General features: G+C 39.9%; 1 protein-coding gene across 5 annotated transcripts in view; it reads right to left on the minus strand.

Moving 5' to 3' along the window:
* Window positions 1-15,578, minus strand: part of MAST4 (microtubule associated serine/threonine kinase family member 4) — a 300,471-nt gene that overhangs the window by 121,281 nt on the left and 163,612 nt on the right. Inside the window, exons 1-2 of one of the 5 annotated variants that reach the window (XM_075447100.1) lie at window positions 8,096-8,510; window positions 3,587-3,667 (exon numbers count right to left, since the gene is read on the minus strand). The exons of 3 other annotated variants lie outside the window; for them this stretch is intronic. In XM_075447100.1, coding sequence (XP_075303215.1) covers window positions 3,587-3,667; window positions 8,096-8,142 — 128 coding nt within the window. In that variant the 5' untranslated portion in view covers window positions 8,143-8,510. Of the gene's footprint in view, window positions 1-3,586; window positions 3,668-8,095; window positions 8,511-15,578 lie in introns of those variants that run through there. One more of the 5 variants, XM_075447101.1, reaches the window with a different exon arrangement.

Raw genomic sequence — 15,578 nt, forward strand, 5'->3', positions numbered from 1 at the left:
GACCAGCGGAGACTTGATGCTGGGCACAGGCATGCTGCTGCAGGAGCCAGCACACAGAAGGGCAGGAGCCCAGTTGTGGCGACAATGGGGGCAAGACGGGCCCACCGCAGCGTTCGGCTACTGGCGAGGCTGTGCCAGTGCCCAAGGCAGCTCTGCCACCCTGCAGCCATCCCAGGTGCCCATCCAGCTCTCTGGCACCATGCGGCAGGACAAACGAAGACTGACCGCACCACTTTCCTCCCAACTGAGACACGGGAATACCGGTACCGCTTATTATTGCCTTCCATAGTGTAAAAGCCAAACAGCAAACTAAATTCCCACTGTCCATTATATTTTTCACATGGGTGCATATGTTCACATGTGCACACGGCATCACACAAAGCTAGAAAAGACTTAAAAGCTCTTTAAACATGCTCACTTTCAGACCAACAACAAGAAATTACTAGAAACTTTCCTGCTCGTTCTCCTACAAGATCCATTCATTTCATTACAGGTTTCATGAAACAGACCAAGACAGTTGTTAGAAAGTAGTTATTTTAAGCTTTCCATCTCTGATTCAGGGATGCAGGAATGTCAGGGGAAAAAAAAGAGATGCAGGCAAAGAAAGTGGAAGAACAGGAGGACACCAACTAGATTTTTATTTCTGTATTCAACATTTTTGTATATCAATTTCAAAGGCTTAAATACAGTTTCAAGTAGAATTAAATATTTGGGGATTTTATTTTTATATTAAAAAAAGAAACCCTGATATTAATTCTTCCTTGGGCTTGTAATGGTTACTCATTCGTATTACATGTTCAGGTTACATGTAGTGAAAACGTGAGTGTCAACATTTTTGTCAATAACACCAAAATATCCAAAGCAAAGAAAAACACACTCTAAAACTGCTTTAGAAGCCTGAGTATCTTCAGTCTCTCAGTAGCTGTGCTCAGCTGTTCACGTCCTCTTCACCTTCCCTCTTTCCTTGCAAATCCGCTGCTTATATTAATTAGTACTAAAATAGTACACACTTTTTCCCTCCACAGAAGCTGGAATTTTTCAGATGACTCAAACAGCAAGTACAAGGTTGATAGGAAATCCGTGCCTAGCTGCCTGGAATTTGAAAAACCTCTCCATCCCACATCCTCTCTGAGAAGTGCAAGTAAAATACAGATAGCTTCATGGTGCACCGGCAGGCTCTGCTAATACAGGTAATTTCTGTTCACAGGATGGTACTGTGTATTTGAAAAGATCTTCACCATCTAGCCAGCAAAAGGTTCCCTTTAGACTACTACTGTATGCGACAACTGCCGTAAGCAGAACTTCAACAAAAACAACCGCCTAAGGAGCAGCTGTGCCAGTCAAAGGCCACAAGGAAGATGAGCCAGCATGTTAGAGACAGATGATACCACAGGAAAATCCTATCCATTCACTCTGGTAAGGCTCCCATGCTGCTCACACTTCTGAATATGAGCAAAAGTAGTTGCACTAAAATAATTCCTCTCCTCCCACATATGGGAGTACTCCGAGCTAACAGAACAGGAAATGGTAATTACTTATATACCCTAAAAACCAACACATACGTTCTTCCCTGTTAACCTAGGTCAAGCTTGAACAGTAATTAATAACAAACATTTGCTGTTCAATACACCAGCAGTCATCTACAGCTATGGCTACACACAGCACACAGATTCAGCATGAATCCAATTTCATGAATTTCCATTCCAGGGAAAAATCCACCATTCTGGCAGAGCTTTTAATACATTTCAGGACAAATAACCCACAAAAAATCCTTAGAAATTTTGACATTTTTCAGCAAAATCTGTGGAGAAGGCTCTACATTAAGCAGCATCAATAATTTCTACTCCATTTCTTCAAAAAGCATCTGAAAAGTCTGCTCCCAGTGTCATCCATCATAGGACAGGAAGCTCAGGTTCAGCACTGTTGGCAGCCTCTGCCCCCCAGCAATAGGACACGCAGGAATCTGATTCCGAAGACCATAAAAACACTGAGGGCTGTGTCCATAGCACAGTTTGCACGGCAGGACAGCCACAGGTCTGGAGATGCAGTTCAGCAGGTTACACAAATCAAAAACTTTGTACACAGCTTTTTGATCCCACAAAGCTGACATTTTGAAAAAGAGCACTTTTTTTCCCCTCACAAAAGAAAGTTATTTGTTCTGGTTTTATAAAATAATGATCAGATTGGAAAATGCTAGTTTTTACCAAGCATTCCCTACCAACAAGATAAACTCCACAGAATATGCTAATTTTGCAGATAATTTATTAAACAAACATCACGAAAGTGTTTTCACTGAGAAAAAAAAAAAGCATGTTTACTTAAGTCATACCGAAAAATGCACAAATGAGGGATTCTCATCCCATCTCTTTCCTAACAAAACAGTACACCATAAAAAAATTACGATGTTTCTTCAGAAACACATAGCAAGTCACAAAGTTACTGCTCCATTTTTCAGTGTCACATGAAGCATTGATAGAAGGACTCTCAAGTTTGTTTTTAACTTCAAGTAAGCTGAAGCAGATGAACACACCCAAGTAACTCTCTCCTGTGCCATGCTATGTTCAAGAGGTGGTACCTGATAGGCACAAATGCACCTTATTATGTCACTTACAAAGGTGGTAGCTCCCTAAGATATCAAGTGACACCTTTATCAAAATTAAAAGTTATTTTTAATCCATGAGGCATCAATAACTCATTAGTAATTCATTTTAAAAACTACTTTCCCTATGGAGCAGAATATCGGTAGCTCACAACTATAAGATCCCTGGCTTGCAATTTAATTTGCTGCATTACACAGAAAATAAAGAAGGCAAAACACGTTTTTCTGTATCAGAAATGTCCTTTGATTCTTATTTATTATGATAATTTTACTGTAACAGCACATCACATAGTATTTTCTAATCAATTAATGATTTTCTGATCTCATAAAAATAACTACCTTTCTGACAAGTATCAAAAAAAGGATTCTTCTGAATGAACTTGGGAGCAGGACAAGAAAGATAGAGAAGGATGTCATATGTGGCTGCTTAGGGCCCATCTAAAACATTACTGGATTAGAAATAAGGCTTAAAATCCTCCTAGCCCTGAAGAAGAAACAGTCTCCTACTGATGTACTACACATGACTTCAAGTTCTTCTAAACAGATGTGCATCTTGGATACTCAACTGTCCTCACATCTGACATCCATAAGCATACTAGTACCTTTCAGGTATGCAAAAAATAACCCTGTGTTTCATGAATCACCCTCATTTCTGAACTCACCTTGAACTTCAGATGTAATAGAACCCAGTTTGAGGTATGATCACAGCAAACAAACTATAAAACCTCAACAGCACATACATTCCTAAGCAAACAGTCAGAGCAACGCAGAATTATTGTATCAGTATCTTGAATCTCTCTACTAGGTCCCAAAATCTGTAATTTTTCCATAAAATACTTAAATTCAGAACAACTGCTGGTCAAGTAAAACATACGTTGGATTGCAGACACATATTCAATTTTCTTCACTTTTCCCTATGCAATATGTTTTGATTGTCAGTTTTTGGATGCAGAAGAAAACATCAACAATGGAAGTTTACTCGCTTACCTCCAAAAATGAAAAGCGAACAGAGGACTGCATGGACTGCAGGGGCTTGTTGGGGTTGGGCTCAGGCTCCTTGGGGTGAGACTGCAAGTTAAAATAATGTCATCTCTAGTGAACAGAAAGTTTAGCAAGAGTCGCATGTTTCAGTGTAGGAGTTAGGAAAGGAGTTTCAGTTAGAACCAAAGCACTGCCGTCCTCCTAAATGAAGTGATTGACAGAAGCCACAGAGTTTTTGACTTTAGATGAAACTGATTTAAATAAAGAAAAAAAAAAAAGAAAATGAAATCTTGTGCTGGTGCATATACTTGACTATGTTAGACTCCCTCCACGAACAATACTTGTGTACAAAGTCCACAGAGAGGGGAAAAAAATGGTAACTTGTTTCAGACTTCTAAGCATTCTGTATGAAACAGGACATGTAACTGGGACCTTCTTTTCTTTTGAAAATTCTTGGGTTTTTTATTTTAAGTTTTTGATATGCAAATCATTTATTAAAAACAAAAGGAAAACTAAAATTGATGAGGAACTGTCATCAGCAACAAGAAAATCGTAATAAAGATTTCCAATTTGAGAGCCTAAAATTTGCATGCTTACTAAAAATTAAAAGTGGCCCAGCTAATTTGCATCAATTTCTATCAATTTCACTATGAAATGTTCCCTCACAAACATCAAGTCCTTCATCTAGGTAATCATATATGGATACAGACAACTCATACAAAAAAAACATGCTTGAGCATTTGGCTTCAAAGGTGCCTTCAAGAGGTTTTCTCAAGTGCATCTCCATTCAAAAGGCCTCTCAAAAAAGACAGTATGCCTCCTGTTGCAACTGGCTGAAGTTATCTGTCTAAAAAACACGTGGCTCTGCCTTTTGTGAACTTTTTCCAGCATCACCTTCATAAAGATTTGCTCTGCTACGTACCAAGACCCTTGCAGCCAGCCAACACCAGTGCTCTTGTCTTGTCCCCACTGAAGATGCAGATGGCCGATATGCTAAGAACAGCTGGCTCAAACTCTAAACACTTGTTTTCAATTGCATGACATTTTGCCAGATTTTACAATGTTCCCACCAAAACCTCTCAAGATGGATACCTGATTCAGTTTCTTCTCAACATTTCAACAGGAATAGTACTACTGCTTCTAAAACACACCAGGGACAACATTTTTTTGACCTTGTACATTCTTGCAACCTTTCCTTCTTGAGATGCTTTGGAGAGGACACAAAACTTGGCAGGGACACGCAGACTGAGCCAAGGGTGGGCTTCCTGATACTTTCTGACAAGCCTGCTGGGTTAGGGGAAGTTCCTCTGGCTGATGGCTGTGCCTGCATAATCCCTGAGCTAGGCGCACAGAAGAGCGCGCGGCCAACACAGCCCAGCAGCTAGGTAGGAGCTAGCTTGATTTCAGTTGCAGACTAGCCGTGCTACCACAAGAGTATGTCTGAGCTAATGAGCTTCATTAAGAGCCGATGGCTTAATATATCACTCTGAAAATGGCTGAACTGAACCCAGGCTCACATCAGCCAGCCTGTGCAGGCCTGCGGAGAAAGCTGTGGATGCTGTTTGACAGGGGCACTCTCTGTCACACTGCAAAGACCTGCCGCAACACGCACTGGAAAGGCCTTTGCTTGCCTATGATCAGCACAGGCCTGCGAAAAGTTTTTTTGTACTTCTAAGCACTATCTGCACTGTCTCTTACTCTCCAAGGCAGGTCTGCTGCAGCGGAGGTGGCCACTCATCCCGACCTGTTCGCTTCTGCACCCCCCTTCCGTCTGTCTGTCGGGGCTGCCCGGCTGACCACAGGCTGGGAAGCTCTCCAGTGCTGCACCGTCACCCTTCTGCTCCAGGGCGCACAGCAAGGGAAGGGACGAAGGCAGGGGATGCAGACCACGACCAGCCTCCAGCAGGATCAGAAGCAGGGAGGGCAGCAGACACTGATCAAAAGAGAATCCAGGTGGAGGAAGCAGGAGAACTGGCACCAGCTGGCCAAAAGGCATGGGACTGCAGCAGGGAGACAGCATGAGGACTGCTACGGGGTAACGACTCAGGGCAAGGAACCTATTAAAGCTAGAGTAGAGGGAGTAAACAGGTCTGGCGCTCAATGAGAAGAGTGTATCAACTCCAGACCCCAGAATGAGATTCCCAAGCCACTTTGCTGCGAACAAATCCCAGAGACCCAAAGTCAAAACACATCTCCCTCCCTCTAGTGGGTGGCACACACAGAGCAGGTGGAAGTCCTACACCTGATAGTAGTTACTCACTTTCCTCCTCATTTTCATTACTGTGACATATCAGAGTTTCAGTCATGGAGCAGACTCTTCGGGCATTCAGCATCAGATGTGCTTGTACTATGGATCTACAAATTCCCACCAAGCGATGACACTGGAGTGTCAATCAGTCCACTTCTATAGAACTTGCTTTTCAGCTTTGCTTTTTTAAGACCTACAAATTACATGCAAAAACCTGTTAAAACAAATTATCACAGTGCATATGCACGAGGCTGACAGGCCGCCTTAATTCTCACATTTACTAAATTTGGAAAGCTTCATTTTTGATCCTTAATATTCTTTGAAAGAGCTTTCTGCAAGTAATGAATATAAAGTAGACAGACTGTACTAATTTCTCAGAGAGACAATGTAATTCTAGTCCCAACATTTAAACTTTATTAAAAGAAAATCTATGAGAATCAGTGTGCGAAGAATGTTCTGAGTAGTAAGTTGGGATTTTTTTCCCCCCAGATAGGTGCTTTTACAGATGATTGAAAGGAAGAATTTGGGAGACATGACTTAAGTCTGCATTGACTCAGCTTTGACAAATCACGAAAAAACAACTCAACTGGAATCATTAAGTACCAGCAACCAAAACATGACACTTTCTTTCCTGTACAAGTAAATTAAGTTTAGAAAGTAGAAAGTGTGATGGCAAAAGAAAGTCTAATATATGAAAAAACTAAACATATCCAGACAACATTTTAGCAAAAACAATGATCAGTGCTGAATTTAAAATATAATTATTAATGGTATCAGTATTAAATATTTTCAAAATATGGGAAAGGAAATGTAGTTATGTCAGGTTACCATGAAAAAGGAGGAAGCAGTAAACAACTACTTCATATTGTAAAAACACACACATATATTGAAAAAGCAGTAACAGGAATCATTTTTTGTCCTTTGCAGTTAGTGATGTTACTCTCATATGACGATTACATAATTCAGTGAAGATCGATTTTAAAATATTTAAATTGCCACATCTGAAAAGGAGTATAATTATCAATTATTTATGGAAACTATTTTAATGAGCTTCTGATGAGACCCCTCCTCCAAAACTCCTGAGATATTAGCAATGCTGTTTTTTTCAGAAAAATATCTAGAGCTTAGTCTGCTCACAGCTAACACACACTGCTCTCAGCAGAAGGTGCCAGATTGTAATGCAGAATTCTGGGGAATCCAATATAACATCTACACTTGGTTTCTTGGAATAAAGTATTCTATCACCTTCATATGATTATTAGAACAAATTCTTTGCTACGCTGCACACTTACCCATAGCCCTCTCTTTAAAACATGGCAGATGTCAGACATAATACCTTTCATAGCTAAATAACTTTACCGCAGGCATCTGCAGCATTTAGGGTTTTTTTTTCTCCAGCAAGAATGGGGAAGTCCCAGCGAATACTAAAGGATCTGACGTAATCATATCTATTAATCTATGTAAAATTAGCAAGTTCTCATGGTGGCTACAACATGCATACATACATGTCTGACATGTCAATGCAGACTGCAGCTATGTATGTATAGAAATACATATTTGGCTTTGACTAACAAACCTTGGGTGAACATATGCTGGCATTTATGAATAAAAGACTATACTTACTATGACTATACACTAAAATTACATATTTTCATGTAGTTACTCTCTAAATAGCTGAAAGCACACAAATGAGTTAATCAGTTTCAAGCGAATACCAAGCAAACATACTGCTACATTAGGTAAACACACTTAACTGCAGAGACTACCAGGAATGCTCCAGAATGTCAATACAGTTCATTAGCATAGTTACGTATGTAAAATACAGCTCACTCCTGATGGATTTTCACGGACAGCGTTTCTATAATGCTGTAATCTCTTGCGGTGCTCTCTATTATTCAGCAGAGATAGAGGCCTTTCTGAAAGGCAGCACTGGGATAAACAAACAGTAACAGAGAGCTGGAGAGACAGACAGACACCACGGCCTACTGACAGATTCTTCCCCAGTGAGCTGACAGGACGCTCCATGCACTGACATTCAGTAACTTTAAATATGCAGAAATGCTTTCTTTCCAAATGTACTGCAATATCCCAGCTCCAGGCTCGCAATTTGCTGAAACCAACTGCAATGCATTTAAAGCGTGTTCCTTCAACCTGGAGCTGCAGTGCTCACAGACTGTCAGCACAAACCTATGTTAAACAGCTCCTGGTTGCACGGAAGCCAGCATCATGCAGAAACCATTAAAATATTAAAGACAGACAATACTTACTCCAAGGTCAGCCCTGGAATTTGTAGCCTTTCCCGCTGGGCTTTCATTGCTGTTATGTGTTACCACACTCTATTGTAACCATGACACACATTCACTGGCAGCATTCTGGCGAAGACAGAGAGCCAAAATGAACCACTATAAAGGAATGGACTAACGATCTCTTGGGGGCGGGGGGAGGACCGCAAGTTTGGGTCCTTCCACCTCTAGCTGTCATGAAGAGCTGCCGGCTGCCTCTCTCAGGTTAGCAGCAGCGCACGCCGCGCCGATTTTGTGAAGCGAACGTCGCCTTCGGTTGCACCCGTCAAGTAATTCATCCCCGGTGCTCTGCAGCGGCAGCCGCCGCACCAGCACACGGACGCACACACACGCTGCACCTCGGAGGAAGGAGAGGTCCCCTTGCCACGCCAGCCCGCAGCGCAGAAAAAGCCTCTGCGCTTAAGACAGTTTCTCTCCGCAAATGTCAAACATTCACCACCCCCTCTGATCCTGCCGAATAGGATTTAGCCATCTTGTTTAAGTCACATTATCCCTTTCCTTGGTAAACAGACAGGCAGTTTCTGCAGTAACAGAACAGCAAACCGCTGCATGAAAAACAGGCTCTTCTCCTTTAACAGGGAAAATTAATTGCCTAGGCATCTGAAGAACAAATATGTTCTTGTAACACTGAGGTTAACACAAAGGGAAAAGTTATCATTCTGTTCTGTCATGGCTGCACTTAATTTCAATGGGAAATAATCCAGAATTTTTATTAAGGGTGAGAGACAGACCTAGAAATTGCATAAAATTATATCAATATCAGGTCTAAAGGCAACGTCACTTAAAAGTAAACCAGTATACAACATTTTACAAAGACAATTTTATATCAGCGCCATTGTGTAGGATGCCAATTTTAACGTAATTATATTCCTTTTTTTATGTATTCTCTCTTGGTCTGAGGTTACCCTTTTAAAAAATAAACACTGTGAATTGTTCCATGAGGGCTAGCATTTTTTTTTAATGCTCTGTAAAACGCCATGGAAAGCAAAGACACTGTGCCAGCACTTATTTTTAGCAATTTAAGAGCTATTTTATCTCATCCGCATAGTTTTCCTGTGCAATTATTAATTTGTATCTCTTGCACAATATGATAATATCATCCACATGATTTTAATTTTTGCCAGAGCTCTGGCCCTGCTTTAGGCATAGACGATTTCTACAGAATAGTCAAACCACAGGACCAAATGAAACAGCTGCTTTTTGGGTTCCTGGCTCATTTTTGTAAGAAATTTGTGAGCTCACAGGTACAGAGCTGTGGGTTTCAGAGACAGAAGGAAATCTCCTCATTATGGAAACTGCTGAACTGGATTTGGTAAACTAGACTGCTCTTTCAACACACAGTAGAAAATAATCACTAGATCTTCATTTCTCCTACATATTTCTGTTGGAAAGCATTTTAAATTTAAGAAACGTTATTACCTGGAGCATTCATTTACAGACTCTGAAAACAAAACTGAAGGATACACAGAACTATGCATTCAAATTTCTAAAATGTAACAGCCACATGGATTCTGATTGCTAAGCTGAGGCCCCAGCAAAGCATTAATAAGACAAGCATCCTTTAAGTAGTCTTTCTAAGGAAGTTCTAAATTCTCCTACCTCCTAAAAGAAAGGACTGAATGTAAAAAGTTCAATTCAAGATCACAAACCGCGATGGGTGAATTCACAGATTTGCAAGGGCATGCAGATCAGTTAGATGCCCAGCTCTGATCAGTACTTTCAAAACATGTTCTCCAAATTTTACTCTGAACACAGCAAAATGTCAATTTTTGGAAGACATTCTCAAACTTGAAAAAAATAGCACAAGAATCAACTGTCTAACAGCCACATAGCTCCAACACTGAAACTGTCAGCTGAAGCTGCCCATGCCTACAGGTTTTTTCATGACTGAGTTTGAAGACACCCATTTAGGAACAGAATAACAACAGAAGAAACAGAGTGTGAGGTACAACTGCAGTCACAGGTCTCTGGCTCCTCCCTAGCTGCCAAAACCAGGCAGCTCCCTATTCCCATTGCTCAGCACCTCTCAAACCAAACTCTGTTCCCTCAGAATCCCTCTGATAAAATCTCTTTTGTACGTAAGACTTCTTCAGCTGCTGAGAAGTCCTGTTGCTGACGGAGACAGGTAAAATTATGACTGTGTGCACAGCACACATGTACAGATTTATGTAAGCCTTCTACAATGTTCAAAGGGCTTAACTTTGTGCATACCTTTACTTACATACTTCATCCCGTTATCTACATACACATATGCACATACACGTAACACCGAAGTGCCCAATTTCTGTTGTAGAAAGCTGTTCAGTTTTCACTGAAGGCACAGAGAACAGGAGACAGAGTAAAATCCTTAGGTGGACAGCCAGCTCTGCTGAAGCAGGACAGTACCACAATTATTTCCATACACAAGCTGGCAAAAGGACTAATTCGGAAGGAGAGGGTGTGCTTCCTTCAAAAGCGCAATACAAACTTTACACATTACTCCCATAAGGCAAATTTTAATACTGTGGTGAATAGAAGAGACAAGTCCACAATCAAGGTGGGGTTTTTTTCCACTGTGCTTGAAGTGGTGCAACAATGAAAAACATGCACAAGAATAGTCTGTCACTAAATACTGCTTTAGTGTGAAACATTACAGCTGGGCAGTAGGTGCATTTTACCCGCAGGAGGACAAGACTACCAGCTTGTCTTGCCTAAAGGAGGATGAGTTGGACTGACAACTGGGCACAGCAGCTTAAGCATAAGCAGCTGCATACAAGGGCTACAAGGGCTATTTTGAGACCATGATAAATCAACGTCTTTCCCGAGTTAACTCACACAGGCACTCCACATCACATTAATGGTAAATTATTCTAAGCTGAGACTGAGCTACAGGTTGACTTTGAAAATTCTTCTTTATGTATTTTGCCCGATCCAGGCAGAAGTGTGGAAAATCATCATTTACTCAAAAAAGAGAGATTAATATATAGCAGGAGATCAAATTCTGCCCATCATTAGTCTTACAGTTTTCACAGAAGTAAATGGGAAATGCTTCATATATCTGGGAGTGAAAAACAGCAGCAATTTAGTTAGATGAAGCCTTGCAAGTGAAAGCTGACTTCGGTTTGATCAAAACAATTGTTTGCTCTTAATTTCAGACTGCTTAGGTACCACCCCACCAACGTATAGTTGAGGAAGTAAGCAGAAGTTAAAAAGGAGGCTCATTATACCACAAAAGATAAGCATCATTCATTCACTTAAAGTAACTATAGTTTATTCCTAAGATAAATAACATTCACTATACCTGCAAAGGCTACAGTAAGGTCACTGTCTCAAAGGTAGCGATTCAAGCGTTTTCTTTATCTTTAGCACCATCCGTAAAATAGGTGTCCTGAGTGCCACTTCATTGACAAAACCAATTCCATTAGTTTAACATAGCATTATTACCATAAAAGATTAAATTGTCAGTATCTGCTGTAAGTAAAAAGTTTAATTTATCCCTTATGAGCTTTCAAGTTGAAATCTGCAGCACCTGCAAGCTAAGACGCTTGGATGTTCACCTCAGGGCTGTACTGTATTATGGCTAACGGAAGAAATGTCACTCTTTCCTGGGAAAAAGTAGCTTTGTCAGAAGGTTTTGGTACACACAAAAAAAAAAAAAAAAAAAAAAAAACCAAAAAAAACAAAAACCACCCCAACCAAATAAAAAAACTCCAGCAGCTATTTCATGTTTGTACATTACATTCCTCTAACACTATGAGCTATAGAAGTACCGGACAAAGCAAAGAGTAAGTAATCTATGCACAGCTGAGGAAGACAACAAAACAAGGAAAATGTTATTCCATGAAGAAAACTAGATAGATCAAGCAGAACTTTAATTTCCTGAAGAACTCCCTTCAACATATTCTGTTTTTTCCCCACCCTTAAGACAGGCTAATCCCCACAGCAGTGCCAAGTATCTCTTTTATGGTTCATGCCCCTTATAAAATCACATACACTAATGTGCAATTCAAAGTGTTCTTTTTACCTAGATTAACCTGAAAATACTGACAGATTTTGCCTAATTGACGTAACTTCTCTAGAGAAAATTTCTCATCTGGAAAGAATCTCAAACTAAAAAGTCATGAACAGCACTGAAGGACTTGAAGAATTTTATACCTTTACAAATGTAAACCCTGGTCTCCTCTTAGATAGTTCTGAAGATGAAAGCCAAATTTAAAAAGTGAAATGTAAGAATACATAGCTCAAGGCAGTCATTTAAATCCTTACTGAGGTCTCTCTCATTCAGTAATCTCAGACATCTGGTTAAAACCAAGCAAAACCAGCAAAGCATAGTGGAGTATTTTATTTCCTTGAAACACAAACGTGAAAGACGTTTCTTCTGCAACAGAGTTAAGCCGCTTTCAACGTGCCCTTCTTCTGCAGCTGTTGAGTATGCCTGCTTTTTCACTTAAATGATGGTAACACACAATAATACCATCAATGGTGCAGGTGCCTCTGGCTTTCATTAGTCTAACATTTGACAGCAATTACACTGAGGCAATAAGCAAGTCAGAACATCCTTTGGTTCTGCATGCACTCTTGGCTAGTATTTTCCAAAGGTATTCAGGAGTTTGTAATCAACTCTCAAAGAACAATAACAGACACTTTCTTTTTGTGACAGTCCTTAAAGCAAAGATCATTTAATCTGAGTTTCTATCATCTAATCTGCTTAGCACACCAGTTCAAAAATTTGTACATTTCCCGCAAACAGTCTGTTTAGCAATGCTTATGTAGACATACAGCATTCATTTCTTCCCTTTCAACCAGGAATTCTGTTCTGAAACTGTAACACAAAAAAAATGTGCCTTGCTTTAAAAATAGTCATCAGAATCCAGTGAATACAAGACTAAAGAATACCAAAACTCTAATACCAGCATGAAGCAGTTTATAATTTGTCCCCAATTTTCTGTTGGTCAGGTTTCTCGACCTGCAATTTAAGGACAACACCAACCCATCTTAAGGGACATTACGAGATTCAGCTGTACACCACGCCTTGGAGATACTAAGCAGTGAAAGGGCCTGAATTCACTAAATACTTTTTTAACAGATCTCATATCTTAACAGGGGCTAAACAATTTCAGAATGATAATTTATTTAGTATATTCTATCCTGAATTCTGTTTCCAATTATTAGATTGTAAAACTCTTACAACATGATTTTGAAAATGGAAATTGTGTGCCCTTATCATGCTGGCACTCACACTTACTACTTGGTCTCAGCAGAGACTGCCACATTAGAGACACTGCAGAATCCTCTAGCAGGTGGAAAGTAAAATTACAAATCTGAGAACATTCAAGATCCTAACAGCTGCTTCATCGGTAACGCTGTAGTTTCTAAACAAGTTCTAGCAGGAATGATGCAGAAGTAGTTGAGTGCAACACTCCTGGCATCAGCAAGAAGCAAAACACAGCACTAAAGAAATGGGGTGAAAAAACATGCCCAGTCTCTTTCTTGCACTCTTTCCAACACAGCACATCTGGACACATTATTAAGCAGCCACAAAAGAAGTCTGAAATACAGATCAATCAGTTAGTTACCTCTGGCTGAAGTCAACAGACCAAGCAACACAATGTGGACACAGCAAATCTCATGCTTCAGCTCCAGAATGCATCAAGAAGTATTCTTCTTATGGATGTGTAACTGGCCAGTTTATTCTGGGTTGTTTTGTTATTTACCACGTACTTTTTCCAGAAGTATCTGAGATAGGCCACAGCTAAAGAAGCAACACAAGATCGTGAAAGGAGTCCTTTTTCATAGATCAGTGTCTAGTACGTCTTGCTCACATGCTCAGGCTCAAAATAAACGCCCAACGTGCATTGGCAAGGAATTTTTCATCTTGGTCAGATTATATAACAGAGAGAGGCTGTCTTCCATTTGTTTCCCTGCGGAAGGGAGTAGAAGTGGGTGAGGACGATAGAAGGTGCTTGCATTTGCCTATACCTGGGAGCTCATTTTGCACAAAGGGTTCAGCATGGCATGCTGAAATCAATTCCTCGCCACTGCAGGGCAGCGGTTAGACTTCAGTAGAACCTGCATGTTCCTTGGTTATCTACGTTTAATATATGTCAGCCCACAGCCCTGTAAACTCGCAGGGTAGGGGGATGACTGTTTGGTACCCCGTGACAGGAAGACATACCAGATGACCCCTTCCAGCCTTAAGTTCTGTAAGTCCCAACATCATCGATCTATTGACATTTACAGACATATCCGTATATCTGACACGGGTCAGCAATTTACAATAATGCATTTTATTAATATGTCACCAGAGTATACAGTAAAAGTCAAGGCGGTCTTGCAAAATATTTTGCCAGTGCCTATGCAGAGCTGTAATTCTTACTATTCTGCAAGGGATTTGATTTTAAATTGTAGTTCTAGAAAGCATTCTATTAAATTGAAATGTATTTTTAATAACTTTCTATAAATGAGTTGCATATTCTGCTGCTAGCTCTGTGGTATTGTTTATTATTATTACACTAAACAAAGGAATAGATCAAAATAACATATTTATTAGACAAGTTAATTAACGATTAAAAATAACAAACCTGCTGCATATTTCTCTAGTTTACTAAAGTTAACCCAGCAAATGGTTGTCACATTAAACATCTTAACTAAAAACACTGATCCTAAAACACTGCAGACAAAAGGCATCAATAATGCACACCAGCCAAGATGTAGCAAAATCTCTCTGCAACCTCACTCACTCTCACCCCTCCACAGTGAGTTTCAGCAGATAGTTCTTACATTTTCCCTTCAGCAGATGACTGTTAAGATAAAAGTGGGACTGATGCTGGCTTGTCCTGCAACACTGAGAGCTCAGAAGACAGACAAAAATAATGAAGCTATCTGGCCAAAAAGTGAGAGAGAGCAGCTCTCTATTCTTTGTTTAAATATAAATTGGATTGTTAATACAGGTGACAGCAAAAGGACAGCAAAAGATCAGCAAGAAGTGCCGTCTAACACAGTAAGTTCATGTAGCCTTCTCCATATTACACCACAGTCTCCCATCTCCCTTTATGAGGCAGAGTCATTTTTGTACCTGCCTGTAAAAGTTCCAAAATAACATTCCACAAAAAATCAAAAGCTCAACCAATACAATGGCACACCTTTTGTCAAAATATTTTCTTCTGGAAAACTCCCAGAGTCACTACTTCAGATTTAAACAACCTCCTACCATATTTCACATACTATAGGAAAAAAAAAAAAATCCCAATCTGAAATTAGAAAGCAATAAAAATAGCTCAGCTAATAAAGTCTCTTGTCAACAGACATCAAGCTAATTTCAAAACCATAAATCTTGAGAAATCAGGCTTTAATAATTATTATGGTCTCAATCTGCACTGCCTTTCAATACAAAAAGAACAGCATTAAAAAAATTAGAGGAACAAATAGATCCAGTTCTTGAAGAGTTCTACATTATATAGGGTTTAAA

The sequence above is a fragment of the Opisthocomus hoazin genome, chromosome Z (assembly GCF_030867145.1).
Source record: "Opisthocomus hoazin isolate bOpiHoa1 chromosome Z, bOpiHoa1.hap1, whole genome shotgun sequence".
NCBI lineage: Eukaryota > Metazoa > Chordata > Aves > Opisthocomiformes > Opisthocomidae > Opisthocomus > Opisthocomus hoazin.